Raw genomic sequence first — 20,500 nt, forward strand, 5'->3', positions numbered from 1 at the left:
CAAAAACTCTGAATAGGTTGATCGTTGTTGTGTCTTCATGTGAACTCATCACTCTCCCTCACGCCACCAACTACCAGTATTATCCTTCATCTTATGCAGGTGTTTAGTGTTGTGGTGGTGGTGGTGAGGGGGTATTTAGTGTGTTATTCAGGCTCAGAGGGAGGGACCACTTGATGACCCCCAGGGGCCCATTCTGCTGCTCTACAGCTTCTACTTCAAAATAACTAATGGAGTGGAGAGAGGGAGGGGGGATTGCACACCTGTCTGTAGAATAGTATCTCTCTCTCACACACTAACACACACACACACTTTGACTCACCTAACATTACTTCTCTCTGTCACCTCAGCCTCCCTCAATCACTCCACATCCCACACTTTTATTTATCTTCACCTCCATCCTTTTTTCCTCATCCCGCTCCCTATTTCTCTTCCGCTTGCTCGTCCCTCTCTTCCTCTTCATCTTCCCCATACCCCTCACAGTCACACACACACACACACCTTTTACAGCTGCAGCTCTGTGAAGATCAGCAATGACAATGCTTTAATGTCATATTTTGATAACATTAAAATCAGAAAACTTCGGATTTAAAAACGAATTCTCAGGAATAAATGAGCTGCAGCTATACCTGTTAGCTAAACACTTAGCAATTTTCTTTCTCTATTTGAATTTCCAAGACACTCATACACATTCACCATCAATCAATCAATACATCATGACAGGTTACCTCTCCAACCAATCAGAGAGCTCATTGCATCCCAGGGCTGATCGTGATGGTTTAGCCAGGTGTTATAGCACTGCAGGGGCTAACAGGAGAGGCTACATGGCTAATCAATTCTTTTAGAAAAGAAAAAGAGAGAAATGGAAATGGAAGAGGAAATCCAGGTTTGTATTTCCCATTTTGAATTCCTTTAAAATGTCATTATTCATGAATTTCTGTTTTTCTGAATCGATTTGTTACTTGTTTTTTAACAGTTGTTGCTTTCACAGTTTCAATGCTTTATTGCTTTTCCTGTGGCATCTCTGTTCCTCTGCTTTACAGTAGGTCTTCGCTGCTGAAGCTGTGACAAAATTGACATGACAACAAAGCTACAGCTGGAACTGAAGCATCATTTTAACTAGTCCAAAACTCTGAGACCACTTCACGTGCAGAGGAGACTGGTGTCAGACTTTTGGACCTTCTGTACCTGAACTATTTATAGACAATGTCCTCACCTGCAGTCCTGAAAAATTTAGCAAGATACATTGGAACAGGGTGTTTTTCTGCAAACATCCTCAGCTGCACCGAACACACTCGGTGACCTGCTTCATCTCTGCAGCATTGAGACCAACAGCAGCACGGAGACTGAGGTAAAGTCAGTTAGTGTTTCAGATGCTGATGCAACACTCAAATAACTGCTACTCTTTGCCACCACTTTTAATTTCAGTATCATCTCTAATCCTGTTTACATTTTCATCGACACAACTGTTAGTGAATTTAATAATAAACTGCAGGTCTGCAGAAAACAGCTCTGTCTCAAGATCTGAAGGGTCAAAGGTCACCACAGTCAAACAAAGAACCACATTTCCTGTTATCCAGTGTCTAAATCCATTGATCAAAGCTTTCTACGGTGGCCCCAAGGGCTCAAATCACTGCAGCTTAAGAAAACCAATGCAAAGATGCAGATAATTCATAACTTATCAATATGACAACACATTTGCTGCAAAAACTCGCAACACAAAAAACTTGGCTAAAGACTAATGCTAAGCTAACAGTATATAATGCAAAATTCCGAAACATGTTATAATAAACCAAACTCACATTATTTTCAAACACCACTAACAATAGCCATCTTCACAACTGCTAAAGTCAAGAGACATTGAACTAAAGCACTCAGTCTGTCCCTTTTTGACAGACCTGGATGATTTGTAATTGTTTGTGTCTTTGCATGTGTTTTCTGCATATAGACTATGTTGAGCCCTCAGGGACACCATACTTTCAGTTGAACTGGTTAAACCTTCATTGGTTTCATGCTGCTGTGACTGAGTCGTGCGTTTGTGCAGCTCCACAGTGGTTAAAGTGAAACTCTGACTCTTGTCTCAGTGATATGAGTTCAGTTGAGTTCATCTGAAGTTACAGCTTTGTGAGTCGAGTCTACTGAAGTGTTTCTATGTTGTACAGTGAGTCTCGTCCTTCACTGTCCTCTGTCACTAAACCTGTGTTTTCTCTTTGTTCTCTCAGCTCAGGAGTCGACTCCGAGTCCACAGAGACAAAATGCAGAGGAAACAGAGTGTTTGTGTGTGTGTGTGTGTGTGTGTGTGTGTGTGTGTGTGTGTGTGTGTGTGTGTGTGTGTGTGTGTGTGTGGTCTTTGATGAGACAGAGAGAGATGACTTTGTGAGAAAGAAGAGAAAAGAGAAAGAGGTGGAGCTGTAGCTTGTCCACACAACAGGGAAATAATGAGGAAGAAAACAATGACGGAGATGATAGACTGAAGGAGGAGACCAAGGAGAGACAGATGGAGGGGTGGAGGCAGACAGAGGGGAGAGAAGAGATAGGAGGATGAGGGGAGAAGAAGAAAGGGAAGGATGGAAGAGTGGGACAGGTGAGAGAGCAAGGTAGAGGTGGATGAAAAAAGAACATGATGAAGAGGAAAGGAACGACTGGGGTAGGTAAGGGAAGGTTAAAAAGAAGGAAGAGGAAAAGGGGATGACGATTTAGAGGAGGAAAGAGGAAGAGGAAAAGAGAGATGAAGAAGAGGAATAGAGAGATGAGGAGGAGAGGAATGAGGAATGAGGAATGAGGAAAAGGAGGAGACAGATGAAGGAGAAAAGAGGGATGAGGAGGAGAGGGAAGAGAGGGATGAAAAAGGTGAAGGGTGGAGGTGGAGGTTGAGAAGACAGAGAAAGAGGCAATGTGAGGTGAATCAAGGTGTGTGCGTGTGCGTGTGTGTGACTAAAGTTAACTTTAAGATCGTTGAATGTCTGAATCAGTTTTTCATCAGTAAGAAAAAGGGACACTGTCTCCTCCCGCCTGAATAAACCCAGTGAGACAAACCAAGCACTCCGCCTTGGTACACGTCATCTGCAGGTATTTAAAGAACTGACCGAGAGGCTGAGTTAGCGCGAGATGCAGCGAACAGACGTCACCATGGAAACACTGACACAGGTCAGAGACAAAGGTGAAAGAGTGACAGACGGTTGGAAAGTGTGGCATCACTCGTCAATCATCCACAACATTACAACCACTTTGAGAGATGCAAGTTTTCCAAAAAGAAGTTTGATGATGAATGGACATGATGGATTCAGGACAGAGAAACTTGTTTTAGGTCATTAAACTAATATGAAGGGAAAATGTTGAGGAAATATTAAAATATTAAAGTTGTTTCTAATCTGAACCAGCTAAGTCTCTCATGGAGCCGGTGGATCAGTGACGTCACCGTTTCTGTTCTATATTAAAGAGAAACTTGCTCAGACAGGCCTTAAGGTATTCTGTGGTAATTTACACTTTAACTACATCGGGGTCAGTATCATTAATCTGGTGTTTTTACTTCTGCTTTTATCTGATGTAGAAATAAACAACTAAAACATGCTAACTGCTAACACATCTGGAAAATGAAAATGATACAGAATATTATCACACCAGAGGATTTGCATTAAATGTTTGTTATATCTTAATACATTATGACTGTGATTATACTTAGACTGATGGTGAAAATTAATACAATCTAAACAAACACATCTTCACAGGCTCAGAGTCCTCAGCTCTTCTCAGCCTTTCACAGCTGCGTTTTTATTTCAGTATTTCAGTGATGTGATGAGAGAAAAAAAGAGCAACAACTTGAGCAGAAGTTCCTGAGTCGCAGGTTTCTAAATGCATTTTGTATGAATTCTTTAAAAAGTGAGCGGAGCTGCTGAATAAGTGACGAGCTCCGAGAGACAGAGGGAGGGAGGGAGAGAGAGAGAGGACGGAGGTGGACAAGGTTCAGCTATGAGGACACGAGGACAAAGGAAGACGGGTTATGAGATGTGGAAAGACAAAACAAGAGGATGCAATAAAGGACAGAGAAAGAGAAGACGACAAGGTGACGTAGTTATACTCAGAGGTAGACCATGATCAGGACACCGTTATGGTTCGAGTCCCACTTGGGAAAATCAGGGTGGGAGGGAGAGGATGAAGAACAAGAGGAGATGAAAAGAAGAGGTAGCAAGTGGACAAGCAGCGAGGAGAGAAGGAGGAGGAGGAGGAGGAGGAGGAGGAGGAAGGCGAGTTGTTGTATTATTAATTGTGGTGAGACGTCCTGAAGTGCAGCAGCGAAGCGTCTGTCCATTAGGAGCTTGTCTCTGCTGCGGCTTGTCCTCTATTTCTGCTCCAACTTCTTTCTAAATCCAGAACCATGAGTCACCGTGTCCTTGTTACCTTCCCTTAACTCCTCCCTCCTTGTTCCTAACACACCTCAAACTCTGATAGAGCTTTTACTGCTTCTCATCATCAGGCTCCCGCTGAGGCTTTATTCTCAGTCCCTAGAATCCAGTCAATCTCTCAACGCAAGCATGTGACATGTGTGTGTGTGTGTGTGTGTTTATTAGCATTTATGGCGACGTGTGTGTGTGTGTGTGTGTGTGTGTGTGTGTGTGTGTGTGTGTGTGTGTGTGTGTGTGTGTGTGTGTGTGTGTGTGTGTGTGTGTGTGTGTGTGTGTGTGAAATTGAGTGTAATTAGAGCCATTAGGTGACTAACACATCGTACTGAGCATCGTAATGTGCATGTGTGAACAAAGTGTATGTAATCTGCCTGACGTGTGCGTGTGTTCCTCTACAGCTTTTCCTTGGTATTATTCTGCTGTTAATATGTTGATCACAGCTGCACACACTGGTTTGTCTGTCGTTCACTGAAAGTCTCACAAATTTTCTACTAAGTACCTCAACTCCCCCCACCCCCAGATTGTAATCCCTCATGTTCAGGAATGAACAAGTAGTGAATGGGGAGAAATGAGAGGACAGAGGGAAGAAAAGGTGAGGTTGGGGTTGCATAAATAAACAGAATCCAACCCTCCACTTCATTAGCCCTTGTGAACCCCCCCACCACCCCCACTGTTCCACACACATGTACACACGTAATTAAAGTCACACAGAGAAGCTCATTAAGTGTCTGACTGTGTCGTTAGCCTGAAGCAGAGTACTAAGTCCTACTGCCACAACAAAATGTTATTGTTTACCATAGCAACAATCACAGAGTTGCCTGTAAATGATGCATAAACAATAATAATAATTATAATTTTAATAATAAGGACAATAACTGTTGTCAGAGACAATCAAACACATATCTTGTCTCTTTTATATATATATATAGACTGTTAGTGCTTGTTACTTAGATCATAAATTTAGCAAAGTTTGTAAAATAGTTAATGTAAATGTTGTAAAGCGTGAAGTTACAGGGACTAAACTAATATACACACTCAGAGACAAACATAACAACACAGGTACAGGTAAATACAGGTAAACAAGGTATAGCAAACCTGGAGACCAGATATTTCAATTATGATCATTCCCCTCGACACACACACACACACACACACACACACACACACACACACACACACACACACACACACACACACACACACACACACACACACACACACACACACACACACACACACACACACCTGGTGCAGTAATCCTAATAATTGTTGACAGCAATGATGGCAGCTGTGAGAGTCTGAGTGACAGACTGGACAGAGAGATGGCCTCATTCACTCATTCACTAACACCTGCTGATACAGTGTGTGTGTGTGTGTGTGTGTGTGTGTGTGTGTGTGTGTGTGTGTGTGTGTGTGTGTGTGTGTGTGTGTGTGTGCGTGCGTGTGTGTGCGTGTGTGTGCGTGTGTGTGCGTGTGTGTGCGTGTGTGTGCGTGTGTGTGTGTGTGTGTGTGTGTGTGTGTGTGTGTTTGTGTGTGTGTGTGTCATGATGTGTCATCATTCAGACCTTCATATGCAGGTTTTTTTCATCACCAGATGCTGAGTTATTCTGTTTCATGTGTTCAGGCTCAATCTTGAGCTAAGGCATCAAATATAGATATGGACTCAATTTTGAAAACACACACACAACACCTTTCTCCACATCTACAGCTCTATTTGATTTATGTAAAAACCGAAACCAAAAAACAAAGAAAACATGATACTGGGAAGAGAAGAAGACAAAGAAGAAGAATGGATGACAGAACTTTGAAAGGGCAGGAGTTAAAGGGATATTACGGCATACGTTTAACCCATGGTCTAACACACCGTGACCCCCCCCTCGAGAGATCAAGTTTGCCGACCGCTAGCTTTCCAGGTCACTCTTGGAAAAGAGGTTTTAAATCTCAATTAGTTTTTTACCTGGTTAAATAAAAGACATTGAGCTTCTCTAGTTGTAGCAACTTCAGCAAAGACCGCACGATAGCACTACACTGCTGTCTATTCCTCCACCAACCAACCGCCATCAAAAAAGCCACTCATAATACAGGGAATATGATTGTTTTATATGCTAACTGAAAATTACAATTAAAAGTGTTTTTTTTTTTTTTTTTAAAAGCCACTCATGGCCACAAATAATGTTCAGAACGGCACCAAACTTCAGCAACAGTACACAGAGTGTTCAAGCACATACGAGGCATCAAACACCTGCTAGTTTTGTCTGAAAAGAGACAAAAACAAAACGCACCCACTGTCCTCCAGTCCCTTGCTCGTTGTGGGGAAGCCCTGACGAAGTCGATTACCGAATGCAGTAGAAAAGTAAGGAGTCCAGTAACGCTTAGTTCCAAAAATGCAGCACGCTTTGCTGACTGTGATAGTTTGAGCAACTCAACTCCGTTCATTTTCCTGTCAACACTTGCTAATTTACTGTTAGAAACAGAGAGGGAAGACAGATAGGAACACTGATGCATTCGGTAATCGACTCATCAGGGCTTCCGCACAACGAGCAAGCGCCAAGCGACTGGAGGAGAGTGGGTGAGTTTTGTTTTCGTCTCTTTTCGGGCAAACCTAGCAGGTGTTTCATCCCTCGTTTTAGGCTATGTGCTTGGATACTAGTTGTACTGTTGCTGAAGTTTTATTTGGTGCTGTTCTGAGCATTATTTTTGGCTATGATCGTGCGGTCTTTGCTGAAGTTGTGACAACTAGAGAAGTTTGTGGTCGCTATACTTTATCTCTCGAGAGGGGGTCTTACTCGGTGTCACGGTGTGTTAGACCATGGGTTAAACTTTCACCGGAATATCCCTTTAAGTAGAGGAGAGGATAAAGCATGAGACTTGTGACTTCTCTGTTCCAGGAGAAACTGCCTCCCCCTTTACATATTTCATCTTTCCTGCTATTTATACATTTTTTTGAAAAACTTTGCTAAATTATTGATATGTCAGGAAAGTAAACCCCACCCTCTTTACCTCTCCATCACAGACTGTTCTGGTCTCTCTTTAAACCTTGTCTGCCCTGGAGGGCAGGGGCTCTTTGACTGACAGCTGGGTGAGCTGGTATCTAAATCTCTGTTCCACACAGGCCGTGTTTGGATCAGCTGGGAGTTTGAGGTGTAGTCAGACATTGCCATGATCCCGAAGTTAACATGCTAATAATGCATTTCTTGTAGCACCTCTATCTTTTTCTTTCTTTTTGATGAATGATAAAAATGTATTAATGTAAATTAATGTGAACATGTTTAGTTTTAATAATGACTTAGCAGAAACACTCTCCCCCCTCACCCTCTCTACTTCTTCTTCCTACTGCTCCATTTACTGCCTGTGTGTGTGTCCTCTGGACGGCAGGCTGCATGTGATGCTGCTGCTCTACATGTCTGGTTTCTTTCTGGTTTACCTCTGCCCTTCTCTCTCTCTCTCTCTCTTTCCATCTGTTACTTTGGCTCCTGAGCTTCATCCACTCTTAACTTTCTCTTTTTTGCTTCGTCTGTTTCCCCTGAACATCTCGTCATCCATCATAACCTCACTGAGCTCCTCATCATCACCTATACGCCAACATTTTTTTTTTACGTGTCTTGCCTCACTCCCGAGTCCATGACAAGCAGATAGACACCATCATTTCGACTGTGCGTGCAGTAACGAGGGAGAGCCTGTATCGCCCGTAATTAGCTTAGCTCAAACGCTGGAAGTGTATAGGTAGTGTTAGCCTGCCTCCACCTAAAGTCATCAGAGACACTCATCAGCAACTCTAAACGGACCGATCTTCGTCTCAGAGTTGACAAAACTCTCTGGTAAGGAATCTTGAGCGGTCAAATGCCGGTAACGGGACGAGATCGGTCAAAACGGAGGGTTCAAGCAAAGACGGTTTATTTTGGTTCAAGCTAGCTACATCGAGGGTAGGTTAGCTTCCTATTTCATTTCATTCAAAATTTTGAATTCTGCTCTCGTGGGAACAACTGCAGTCAATCTAAGAGTGGCATTTTTAAACATCAGATTTTCTCTTGTGAATCAAAACACTTATCTTTAAAAACAAATCACCAACATTTCCATGCTGTCGAGATGCAATTTATATATTATCAGATTTGTTTAAATAACAGACATTTTGACATTTTGACCATTTTTGAAATCTTTTTTGATAAGCCACGGACCAGGTTTGACTTCCAGCAAATTAGCTCAGTGAGTTAGGAGCTGGTTCTTGGTGTCAAAGGATGTGGGTTCAAGACCCAACAAGGGTAATGATGATAACACATCAACACAGCAGATGTCTTTGTGAAACCAATGTACAAAATCTTAGAGTCATGGTAGATGATGTTTGACAAATACATATCAGAATTTTACCTCAAAAACTGAATTTTTGACAGTATCTTTAATTGTGCTCTCATGTGAACATTGCAGTCAATGCAAGAATGGCATTTTAAAGTTCAGTTATTCACTTATGGAGCAAATCAATCATTTTTAAAAACAGATTACCAACATCTCCATGCTGTCTAGATGCAATATGTGTATTTTCAGATTTTTGTCTTGATAACTGATTTTTTTTACAGTGGTATCAAATCTGCCTGCACGACAGTGAATGGCTTACTTCATTTGTGAAGCCACTATTAAATCACCATTTGCCAATTAGCGTGATAGACGGCAGTCTTTGGTTCCATAAGTTGTGGGTTCGACCCTCAACTGGTGCAGAATGAACATTATAATGTCAACTGTCCTGTCTTCCTATTCTCCTGTTTGTTGCTCAGAATTGCCTAAATTTGCCACAAATAGCCCGGACCCGACCCATCGCTGCGCAGCAGCTATAATCCTCTTCTTTCTTTTTCTAGACACCTCATTTCTTTAACGTCTCTCTCTAGTTTGAAATCGTCAATTTAAATTTCTGTCTTAATGACTCTTTGTTGTTGTTATAGTTGTTTGCTGTATTAAACAAAGATGCTGCTCATTAGATTCAGTTTTTAATCTCTCTGACTCTCCCCTTCCTCCTCTCTTCTTTCTGGCCATCTTCTCTTTCTGTTTCATTCATTTGTTCTTGAGAGCTGCAGGCCTTAACCCATATTACACACACACGCGCGCGCACGCGCGCACACACACACTCTCTATCTCTTTTACACAATATGTCTTTTGATCTGCATGTGTGTGATAGTTTTAATGTCAATTTGTCACGGTCTAAATAATGTTTTCACTCGTGTGTGTGTGTGTGTGTGTGTGTGTGTGTGTGTGTGTGTGTGTGTGTGTGTGTGTGTGTGTGTGTGTGTGTGTGTGTGTGTGTGTGCAGTGGTTATATATATATAACCCTGTATATTATCTCCAGGTCTGTCTCCTGGCACTGACAGTACAGTACAGTACAGTACTATGAACAACTGCACTCCCCCGGGGCCCTGAAGGCATCATGCTGCCTCAAAGTGAATTCACTTCGAGTCGTTCATCTGACGACTGACATGCAGCCTCTCACTCTTACTCTATTCTTCCATCACTTTCTTTTCACCATTCTTCCTCCTGCTCTTTAATCCTTTCTTCCTCTTTCTTGCTGGTCCCTTCCCTCCCTCCCCCTTCTTTACTTGCTTTTATTCTTTCTTCTTCTGCGTTTCCTTCCTTCTTCCCTTCCTTCCTTTCCTTTCCTCCTGCTCTTTCCTCCTCCCCGTTGCTCCCCCATCCTTCCATTCTTCCTCCTCCTGCTCTTTCCTTTCCTTCTTCCGTCTTTCACTGACTTCCTCCTTTCCTCTGTACAGACCGTCCTCATTCCTTTCTCCTTTCTGTCCGTTTCCTTGCTCTGTATATCTCACCTTCACTCCCTTCTTTCTGTCCTCCTATCTTTCATGCTTTCTTTCTGACATCCATTTCTGTATCTTGATCACGTTCCAGCTCTGAATATTTGTCTTCATCTGTCTCTCTCTCTCTCCCTGTCCCTCTGTCTCCTTGAAGACTTGAGGTTTGTCTTGGCCATTAGACGTGATGTGCTCGTGGGCCAATACTGAAAACACTCGCTAGGTTTTTTGGTAGGCACTATGATTTTCATAACTGGAGAATGGGCCAATAATTGTATAGGTTCTCCAGCTTTTCCAGGACTTGGGGGGTGATTAAAAGATGAGGCTTTGTCACTGTCATTAAGCAGATTTAGCCCCTCTCCTACAGGTTAACACCCTTCACACATTGATCCCACCCATTGACGCCCATCAGGACACCTCCGTCTTTGGCAGTGAACTTCATCAGCAGCAAGATAACAAGGAGGGGAGGAGCCGACAGAGCTCGTTCAACAATTCAAGTGAGTGTCCACAGACTCCACACAGTCACTGCTGCAGCATTAAAGCAACACTACGTAACTAATAAAATGACATTGCATTGACTTGTAAAATGTATAATGAACCCTGCTACTGACACAATGTCCAGCTGGCCTGGTGGCTTTATGGCAACATGTCAAACACCAACATCACCACCTCTCGCCTTTCTTTAAGAAGCTAGCAGGTTCACAATATTCAATATGTCCGTCATGGCAGAGGCGCCAAAGAGACCAAAGAAAACATTGTCAGAGGAAGAGAAGAAGAGAGTGTAAAGGACAGGACAATGGTAAATCCTCAACTGGCTTTCACTTTTTAGCCAGAGCTCTGACAAAAGACAGGATGCAAGACGCTGAACTCGCCATCTTGTTGTTGGATTGTTAAGTACTGTCTGTACCGCTACATAGCTTTGTTTTCTTTGCCAGTTTCGTCGGCTTCAGCTTCTCAACTAATGAATGTGTACCATTGTCTGAGTGGGGTTCAATTCATGACTTGTATTGAAGACAGTACAGTACAAGGGAACTATACCTTGTAACTGTAGGAGTTTCCATTGGTAATGTGTTCAGAAGGAGCGAGAGAGCGAGAGAGAGAGAGAGAGAGAGAGAGCAACAGTGCATGTGTGTGTGACACTGCTCTTACCTCCACCAGGTGAGGTGTGGGGTTGAAGCCACACAGGTTGCACACCTGGCTGTGACACTGTGTGCAGGTGTTGTAGTTGGGTGGCTCCGAGCTGCCGATGTTCAGCTCTGTCTTGCAGAGGGGACAGTTCACTTTGGGCTTCGCAGGCTCTGGGCGCGGGGCCACGGGCTCCTGCTTCTGCGGCTCCTTCTGCAGGTAAGTGGGTGTCTGTTGTTGCCCCTGTGGGTGCAGTGGTTGTTGCCCCTGCTGCTGCCCTTTCTGATGATGTGCGGGCGACTGCTGCTGATGGGGTGTGATCTGCTGTTGCTGTTTCTGAGTTGGTGCATGGAGCCCACCCATCTGGGGGCCTCCCATTTGGCCTGGCCCATGAGGACCCCCCATTTGGCTTGGTGGATAGGGGCCTCCCATTTGGCTTGGAGCGTGAGGACCCCCCATCTGAGCTGGAGCGTGAGGACCCCCCATCTGAGCTGGAGCATGAGGACCCCCCATCTGAGCTGGAGCATGAGGACCTCCCATCCCAAAGGGCTTGGCACCAGCGGCCCCTTGTTGCTGTTGCCTGTTTTCAGGGCCAGCGTTGCTGAACACCACCTTCCCTCGGGCCGGGCTGGGCTGGGTGGAGGCCGTGGGGAGAGGGTCCACGCTGATGAGGGTGCTGGCCTGATTAAGCAGTGATGCTCCAAAGCCGAACAGCTTGGTCAGGCCGTCCTGGGCAGGGGGCGGGGCCTGACTCTGAGGTCTGTGGGCCGGCGAGGAGCCAGCACTTCTGGTCTGGTCATGGTGTCGCGCCATTGACTGATGCATTGGAGAACCACGACCCAGATCGGGCTGGGAGGGGGCCTTGGTCAACCCAGGGAGGGGCACAGCGCCAGGGTGGGGAATCCGTGGACCACCAGGTTGGTTGGGGCCTCCTGCGGGGCCGCTGATGGCTCCTGGAGCCCCTGGGCCTCTCTGGGAGTAAGGGTCAGATCTCATGCCCTGCTGAGAGGGCCCTGTGTGAGTCTGGGGGCCTCCAGGGCCTAGGTGTCTCTGTAAGCCTGGGGAGGCCTGAGGTTGAGTGAAGGGCTGAGACTGAGGGAACGGCTGCGTCTGTCCATAAGACTGAGGCTGAGACTGAGGCTGCAGCTGTCGCTGGGTGGCCGGAGTCTGCGTCTGCGGTTTGGGCTGCGTTGGCTGCCTTGGCTGCCTTGGCTGCATTGGCTGCGTTGGCTGCGTTGGCTGCGTTGGTTGCGTTGGCTGCCTTGGCTGCGTTGGCTGCGTTGGTTGCGTTGGCTGCGTTGGCTGCGTTGGTTGCGTTGGCTGCCTTGGCTGTGACGGCTGCGTTGGCTGGACGATGGGCTTGGCTTGATGTGACGGAGAGTGAATCTGCTGCTGGCTCTTGGAGCGAGGCGTGGTCATATCAATGCCAAGAGCTCTCTGCATCTGACAGTTGAGACACAGCCACTCCTGCACCTGCAGAACAGATGAGAACAGAAACGTCTCACATTAATTTAATGTCTGAGAATCCACTTTCAATTTTTAAAACTTCAGACAGACATTTTCGCAGAGGTCTCCACTGGAGTTTAAACCAGTCTCAGCTGGTTTGAGACTGAAAGAGTTCAGTTCATTGAGTGATGAAAAAAAATCTAAAGGATGAGAGACAGGACTAATAGAAAACACTGATACAAGCTGATCGCTACTGACTCCTTTAAATATCACTGCTGACTCAGAGAGGATTCATACATTCATCCATCCATCCATCCATCCATCCATCCATCCATAAAAAGCTGCAGATTTTAGAGACGTTGCAAAGTAAAAACGTGGTCAGAGAGAATAGTTGCAATCAACCAGAGACGGAGGGAGAGAAGTAAATCAACCACAAATTGACTGCAGCGAAACCACAACCTGACATGCACACACACACACACACACACACACACACACACACACACACACACACACACACACACACACACACACACACACACACACACACACAGAAATCAAGTGCAGGCAGAAGCAGAAACACAAACAGACATCATGAGAGACACACACAGTCAAATGAAGTGAAATCGCTCGACACCCTCCAGTATCTAAAAATAAAACTCAAACATCACCCTTCCTCCTCCTCCTCATACTCCTCTTCTTCTGTCCTCCTCTCTTCTTCTCTTCCTCCAACAGATGAGAACTGATACTCCCTTGTGTCCGGACCCTGCCTGGCTCTCTAATTTCTCTCGACTGCAAAACACACACACACACACCGCGTCTGTCTACGTGTGTGTACGTGTGTGTGTGTCAGCCTGCTCTCGTCCCGTCCGTCCCCTCCTCACTGCGACCCAGCTGCCATCACTGCTGCTATTTTAGCTCCTCTGCAGCCGCGGCTAAGCTAGTAAATCTCTGCACGTTTCCAGTCTTTTTCTCCATCCCCTTCCTTACCCACAATGCAATGCGCAATGTACTGTATCACCCCGCCTGCTAGGCACTAAACCCCCCCTCCTCGCTGTCTGACTTTTTTTTTTTGCAAGGTGCTACGGGACAAGTTGTTGGGGAGGATGTGGAGCTGAGGGAATAAAGACGAGCATCAGTCACGTAGCCTAACTAAGCACTTCCTCCCTCAGCGCCGTCCCAGCATGCTTTGCTGCTTTGCTGTCTGGCATTTTGGAGCTTGACAGCATTACTGATCCTGTGTTGTGTTAACTCAGCGGCTACAGCCTGACATCCTCCTCTCCTCCTTAACATATTCTCTTTGTAGCCCTCTTTCCTCTCCTCCCTCCCTCTTCCTCTCCTCCACATTCCCTCATTTTTTTTACTGCCTCTTTCATGTTTTCCATCTTTCCCTTCGTTTCTCTCCTCCCTCTCTGATCAGGTTGAGAATGTAGGTCTCGTTCCCTGACCGGCTGAAGTGGAAGGAGATTTGAAAGTATAATTTTGCTGCGCAGGCTCCGCCCACGTTGTGCTGCCATAATTACATCTGATGAAGATGGCGAGAGAGAGATGGAGAAAGAGAGAGAGAGAGAGATCTGATTTAATGAGTCCCTGTCTCTCCTGCTGCTTTAAAAACGGCGTCTTGAGAGAGACTTGAAGAAACGAGGGAGCAGAGCGAGAGATGGAGCGAACAGCGGAAGGGAAAGGAGTCAGCAGTTTTTTAATCCAGACGACTCCTCAGCTCTCATCATGTCAGGATTAATCAACAGCAGCAAAATCCACTTCTGGTTCACTTTGCTTTAAAGCAGTAGCTCTCTCACCTGAGCTGCAGCCCGACAGGTGAGGATGCTTCACTCCATCCAAACTAAACTCAGAGGCTCAGTTCACACAGAGGACCAAGTGACCTGGATCTAGTTTTTCCCCTTCCTGTGTGACCCAGATCTGATGTTCAATGACAATATGAACAGCACATATCAGGGTTGAGCCACTTCCACATGTGGATCTGAACCAGATACAGATCTGATGTTATGAAATCTGAAAGTCTGAACAGACCCGTGACGACATGTGACCTGTATCAGAGTTTAATGAGACTTTCACATCACTGTAGATCGACATTCGTCATAATTGTGTCACAGCAGGAGTCGGAAACAAACACACACACAAAAAAAACCGTGGCCAATGGTGGAGGTGGTCAGTGGAGGGACAGTGAAAGCTTAATAGACCTGATCAGGAAAACATGAGGTGTCACAGTGCTGATAGTGGATTTTTAGTAGATTGGGTAGGCTAATGACAAATAATATTGACAGCATCTTTGGTCATGTGAAAGACAAAACAAACACAAACTCTGAATTAAAGCAGAAGTAAGTGGAATGTTTGTGTTAATATAAGTCTTAAATAGTTCTATCTTCCGACAGCAATCACTTACATAGAGTGTTTGGTCTGAAACACGGGTCTGTCAGTCACTCTGCTCTGCTGTAAGCCGAGGAGAAAACTTCTTGTATACTCCTTGTATCCTACAAGCTTTATCCAATGAGGAGAGAGAACGGCATGAAGGGCTGTGTGTGCAGCCAAGGGATGCCCGTGAATGTGGTGACGTAGGGACGAGGACCAATAGATCCATGACGAGGGCAGGGGCTGCTAACTAACGAAGTTAGCCAAAACGACCGGATCGCTTACTTCTGCTTTAACTTGTCCACCCACAAAGAAACGCAACAGTTGTTTGCGTTGTGTTGTTTAGTTGCAAGAAGGACCGACACTCTCTTAGCTTCAAAGCACAGCACTCGTTCGGCACAGCATGGGCTCAATCCTTATTTGTGAACATCATTAATTAAAAATAAATATATAAACAAAACACATGTACCTGGACAGTGATACGGAAATGACTGGTCAGCTCACGGTCAAGCACAGCACTCGTTCGGCACAGCTTTATGGAGGAAAATTAGCAAGTTAGCTTAGCCTTCGAGCTAAGGTCGCTAGTTGTAAACATTAAACAAAATAAACCCTCTGTAACACATTTAGTTACATGTAAAACTGTCACCAGCTTCCTGAACATAATATCATGATAACTGCATTATTACATTACATTGTTTACACAGTTTCAGTAGGCTATAACGCTGTGCTTCGTGTGGGGAGCATACGTCAGTCCGACTGCCCAAAAGTCCGACGGCTCATTTCTCCGACTACCCATTCTACAGTGTTAAGGTTAGGTTTAGGGTAAGGTTAAGGGTTAGGGCTACTTAAGTCGGAGAAATGGGAGGTCGGACTACTGGACGCAAAAATAAAGAAATGTATGGTCGGAGAAATGGGTAGTCGGACAGACGTCATGCGCCCGCTTCGTGTAACAAACCTACCATGGGCTCAATCCTCGCATACTGGCACTGTGTTTACGTCACAGTCCATATTTATGTGCTGAGGAGAGCCCTGCTAACCAGTGAGCGTCCGTGATACTGAATAAAGATAAATATGATTGGCTGTCACTGTGGAAGTGGAATCAACACCAAAACTCTGTTACACGCGCACACACTCACACACACTAACCTTTGAAATGTTCTGTTGTCAGGGAAAAGAAAAAAGGCCTCAACAGACACCTCAACTGCTTCCTGTGGCTGTCGCAGGCAAAGTGTGACATGGATGTAAACCCAGTCACACACACACACACACACACACACACACACACACAGTGTCCAGCTGTCAGCATGAAATATTCATGTCACAGTCTCCCAACAGTCGGAGCAGTGAACAGGTGTGGACGGATAAAATTTGCACATTCACACACTTCAAACTATGAATCACTAACAGTCAGCGGTTTGTGTGTTGTTCAGTTGTAATGAACTCACTCCTGCACAGTCAAACACTCTGTAACCCAGAGAGTCCAGCAGACCCACACACTGTGGCCTCTCTTCTCATTTGTGCAGCAAAGTCTTGTTCTATGATAACTAGCAGCAGCTGACGCAGTGTTAGCATTGTGCTAATGCTAACTCTCCGTGCTGACAAGGTTTCAGGTGTATTCAGCTCCGCCTGATTTCCCTACAGCTTGACTGATTGGATCCTGGCTGTGTGAATCTGTGTTTATGAGACTGTCATTGGTTTAAGCAAAGAACAGAAAACATAAAGTGGGTTATAAAAAATAAAGATAAGATAAATAAAATATACACATAAAATACAAAAATATGTCTGTCTAACACTACTACATAAGAGTCATGGTGTTTATTATTTCACTCATTGTTTTGTATTAAAATAAAACTGGATTTTCAGTCGTCTGTTGACCTTCAATCGAAACACAGACAACAGTTTCATCAGTAGTCACAGGAAACTGAACCAGCTTCTTTCTTTTGTTGTATTAAAGCATCAGAATCTGAGTCTGTGCAGCTGCTGCAGAAGACAGTCAAGGTGAAACTTCACATCTGGAGAACATGTGGAGAAACAGCAGCTGCTTCTGCGCTAACTCTGTGTATGAGGAGGAACAGGTACGGTCCCTAAACAGGTAAGGGCACAGTCTATTACCAGGTACAGGTACAATCTACAAACAGGTATAATGTGAGCTGGAATCAACTGAAGAGTTCGCTGTGATTGGCTGCGCAGCTGCAAACGTGTCATGTAATGTAGGACAAATTAATGTAATGTTTGTGATCTGAACTGAATACACTCTATATGTATACACACTCTCCCACACACACACACACAGTCCATTTCACACTCACATCAGGCTCCTGTAGAATCCATATGCAGGGACGTGTATACACAGCTTTTAATAGATCCGTCTATCAACATGGTGCAGTGTGTCAGGGCAGAGGGGGTGGGTGGGAGCGATGGGGGAGAAAAAATAAACTCACTGTGAGTGTGTTTACATCAATGCAGCATGAGGGCGGGGGTCAGATTAATGTGGAGTAATAGGGACTGAGAGAGCGAAAGAAGATGTAACATGTGATTCTCAGGTCGAATGACTTTTATTTATGGAGAAAATATATCTAACACATGACAGAGCTTTACAAAGTATAACTCTGCTGTATTATGTTATACTACTATATTGTACTGTACTGAAACTGGATATTTCATTATATGGGTTGACTCTAATATTTTCATCTGTTCAATGTATTTTATCTTTTTGTTGTAAACCGTTTCGGGTCAGATGATATTTGATATTTCTCAGCTTAAGGAGAGAACAAAGGTTTAGATTTAATCATAAAAACATGAACATGTGATAATCAATAATAAAATTGAACAGCAACAAGTTGCTTCAACATCTGGGCACATGTTAAAGACACTAGAAAGAGAAAAGATATTTTGTATATAAATATAATAAAATACTGAGCTGATAAAGCTGAGAGTGCACATAGTCACTGTATGAGTTACATTAATTAAAACGTGCTTGACATGTAATGTGTATATGTTAAGAACATTTTAATAAAAGAAGAATATCAGCAATTCAAGTTTATAAAGTTGTGTTTCATCTATCGCAGCACAACAGATGACTACAGTTTACTGTAACATCTAATTATAATAATCATTACAATAAATAAAATAAAATCATTATTTTACCAAAAATAGAATAACATCTGGTGTCTACAGACACACAAACCATTGATCACAATGAAAACTTGTTCGTCTCATAAGGTTTTCTCAAATTGTAAATGCAGTTCATCCTGATGATGTCACTGTCACAGCAGAACGAAGTTCACAGACGAATCAGAATGAATAATTGGCCGGATGAATAAAAAACATGAACATCTGTGTAAAACAACTGCTGCACAGATGTAGTGCACACACTTACACACACACACACACACACACACACAAACACACACACTGTCAGCTGTGCGTGAGTCAGTGGGCGGGGCCTCTGATGCAGAGTGACAGCCGCCGGCCCCCCTCGCTGTCATGGCCGATCACTGAGGCGCTGATCAATATTCCACAGACAGAGGAGGTTCCAGGAACTGGTCCCATGATGAGGACACGAGATCATGCAGCTAATTATGGAAACACACACGCACGCTCTGCTCCTACACATCTCATGAGGACAGATGTCTACATGATGCATTCACTGTTCCCTAAACACAACCTTGTACAGCTATACGGCTAACGCTAACCTCCATCTACTCCAACATCGATCCAGTGTTTATACCTGGGGGGGGGACTCCCAAAAAAAAAGGGGTCTTTCTTTCAGATGCTGCCATCACCTGTGAGGTAACGACTGATCGTCAGGATGAAAACCTTTTCAGTCTCTGACAGAATCAGACCACGTTGAAATATTAGACGCTAAGGATTTAATGACACTGAACGCATCATGATAAATTTGTAGAACAAAAATGTCGGCACTGGATCAGTCATCTGAAGAAGAAAACATCTGTTCATGTTCACCGTGCTCTTGGTTTCCAGAGGTTTGAACCTGTGACATGTTACAGTCGTCCAGACAACACGACACAGAGGGCTCAACATAAATATAGAGTCAGTCCATTTACCAGTGATGTAAGTCGCTCTGTAACATGGAACATGGTGAAAACAGTACGCACCCTAACCACTGATCCACCAGTACTCTCAGACCTTCATTCATTTTACAGGGAAGGTTTGAGAGGTTAGTTACAGTTAGTGTTGTTGCTAGGTAATGGATTGATGTTGCTATGTGACTGTGTTTTATATTGTATATACGTAGATGGACCAGTATGCACTTCATTTTGTCTCACTTTGCATTTCTGATGTAGTTTTTGCCTTGTGTTGACCTGTCTGGGCCACTGTACATCAAACCTGGTTCCTCTACCATGGAGTTGCTAATTTCCCATAATCCTCTCTGCACCTATATGTAGAAAACTGTCCACGTCTACAAAAGAGATGAACCTTGTAATGTAACATCTGAAGACACAGCTCTGCAGCTGACAGGTCATTCTGTGCTCTGCCCTGATAAATGAACAGCACGCACACACACACACACACACACACCACACACACACACACACACACACACACACACACACACACACACACACACACACACACACACACACACACACACACACACACACACACACACACACACACACACACACACACACACACACACACACACAAAGGTCTATCTCAGTGTGATTACCATCGGCATGCTGCTGGCCAGGAGAAAGTCATAAAACACACTCACCTCTCACTCACTTCTGAGGCTAAACACGCACACACACACACATACACACGTTACCAAGTGCATCCCAGCTTCATAAATCCTGTTTGTATCTCACCATCTCAGTCCACAGTCTCTCACACAAACACACATCGTTCTGTCTATTCTACCTGTCATCTACACACACACACACACACACACACAGAGACACAGAGACACACACACACACACACACACACACACACACACACACACACACACACACACACACACACACACACACACACACACACACACACACACACACACACACACACACACACACACACACACACACACACACACCTCTACCATTCACTCAGTGCCTCCCCTCAGTGAATAACTCCAAATGGTCGATTGTATTGATTACAATCGAGTAATGATGCTCGTTTCTTAGTAAGTAAAATCTGCCTCAGCAGTTTGAGAGAGAGGAGACAGCCAGACGGACGGACGGACAGACATAATAATTGTTATTGTTTATGTTCTGTCATTGACCGTCACTTATTCATCTGTTTATTTTTATTAATATTATATTATTGTTATATGCTTTGGCAATATAAGCACTGTCTTGTCATGAAATTGAATAGATAGATAGATAGATAGATAGATAGATAGATAGATAG

General features: G+C 44.3%; 1 protein-coding gene across 1 annotated transcript in view; it reads right to left on the minus strand.

Annotated features, from left to right (window-relative positions):
• The window catches only part of bsna (bassoon presynaptic cytomatrix protein a), a gene marked incomplete at both ends in the record, with an annotated part of 132,679 nt that overhangs the window by 56,582 nt on the left and 55,597 nt on the right, over nt 1–20,500 (minus strand). Inside the window, one exon of the mRNA XM_083975145.1 lies at nt 11,333–12,781. Coding sequence (XP_083831271.1) covers nt 11,333–12,781 — 1,449 coding nt within the window. The remainder of the gene's footprint in view (nt 1–11,332; nt 12,782–20,500) is intronic.

The sequence above is a fragment of the Trachurus trachurus genome (genome assembly GCF_905171665.1).
Source record: "Trachurus trachurus genome assembly, chromosome: 7".
Lineage (NCBI taxonomy): Eukaryota > Metazoa > Chordata > Actinopteri > Carangiformes > Carangidae > Trachurus > Trachurus trachurus.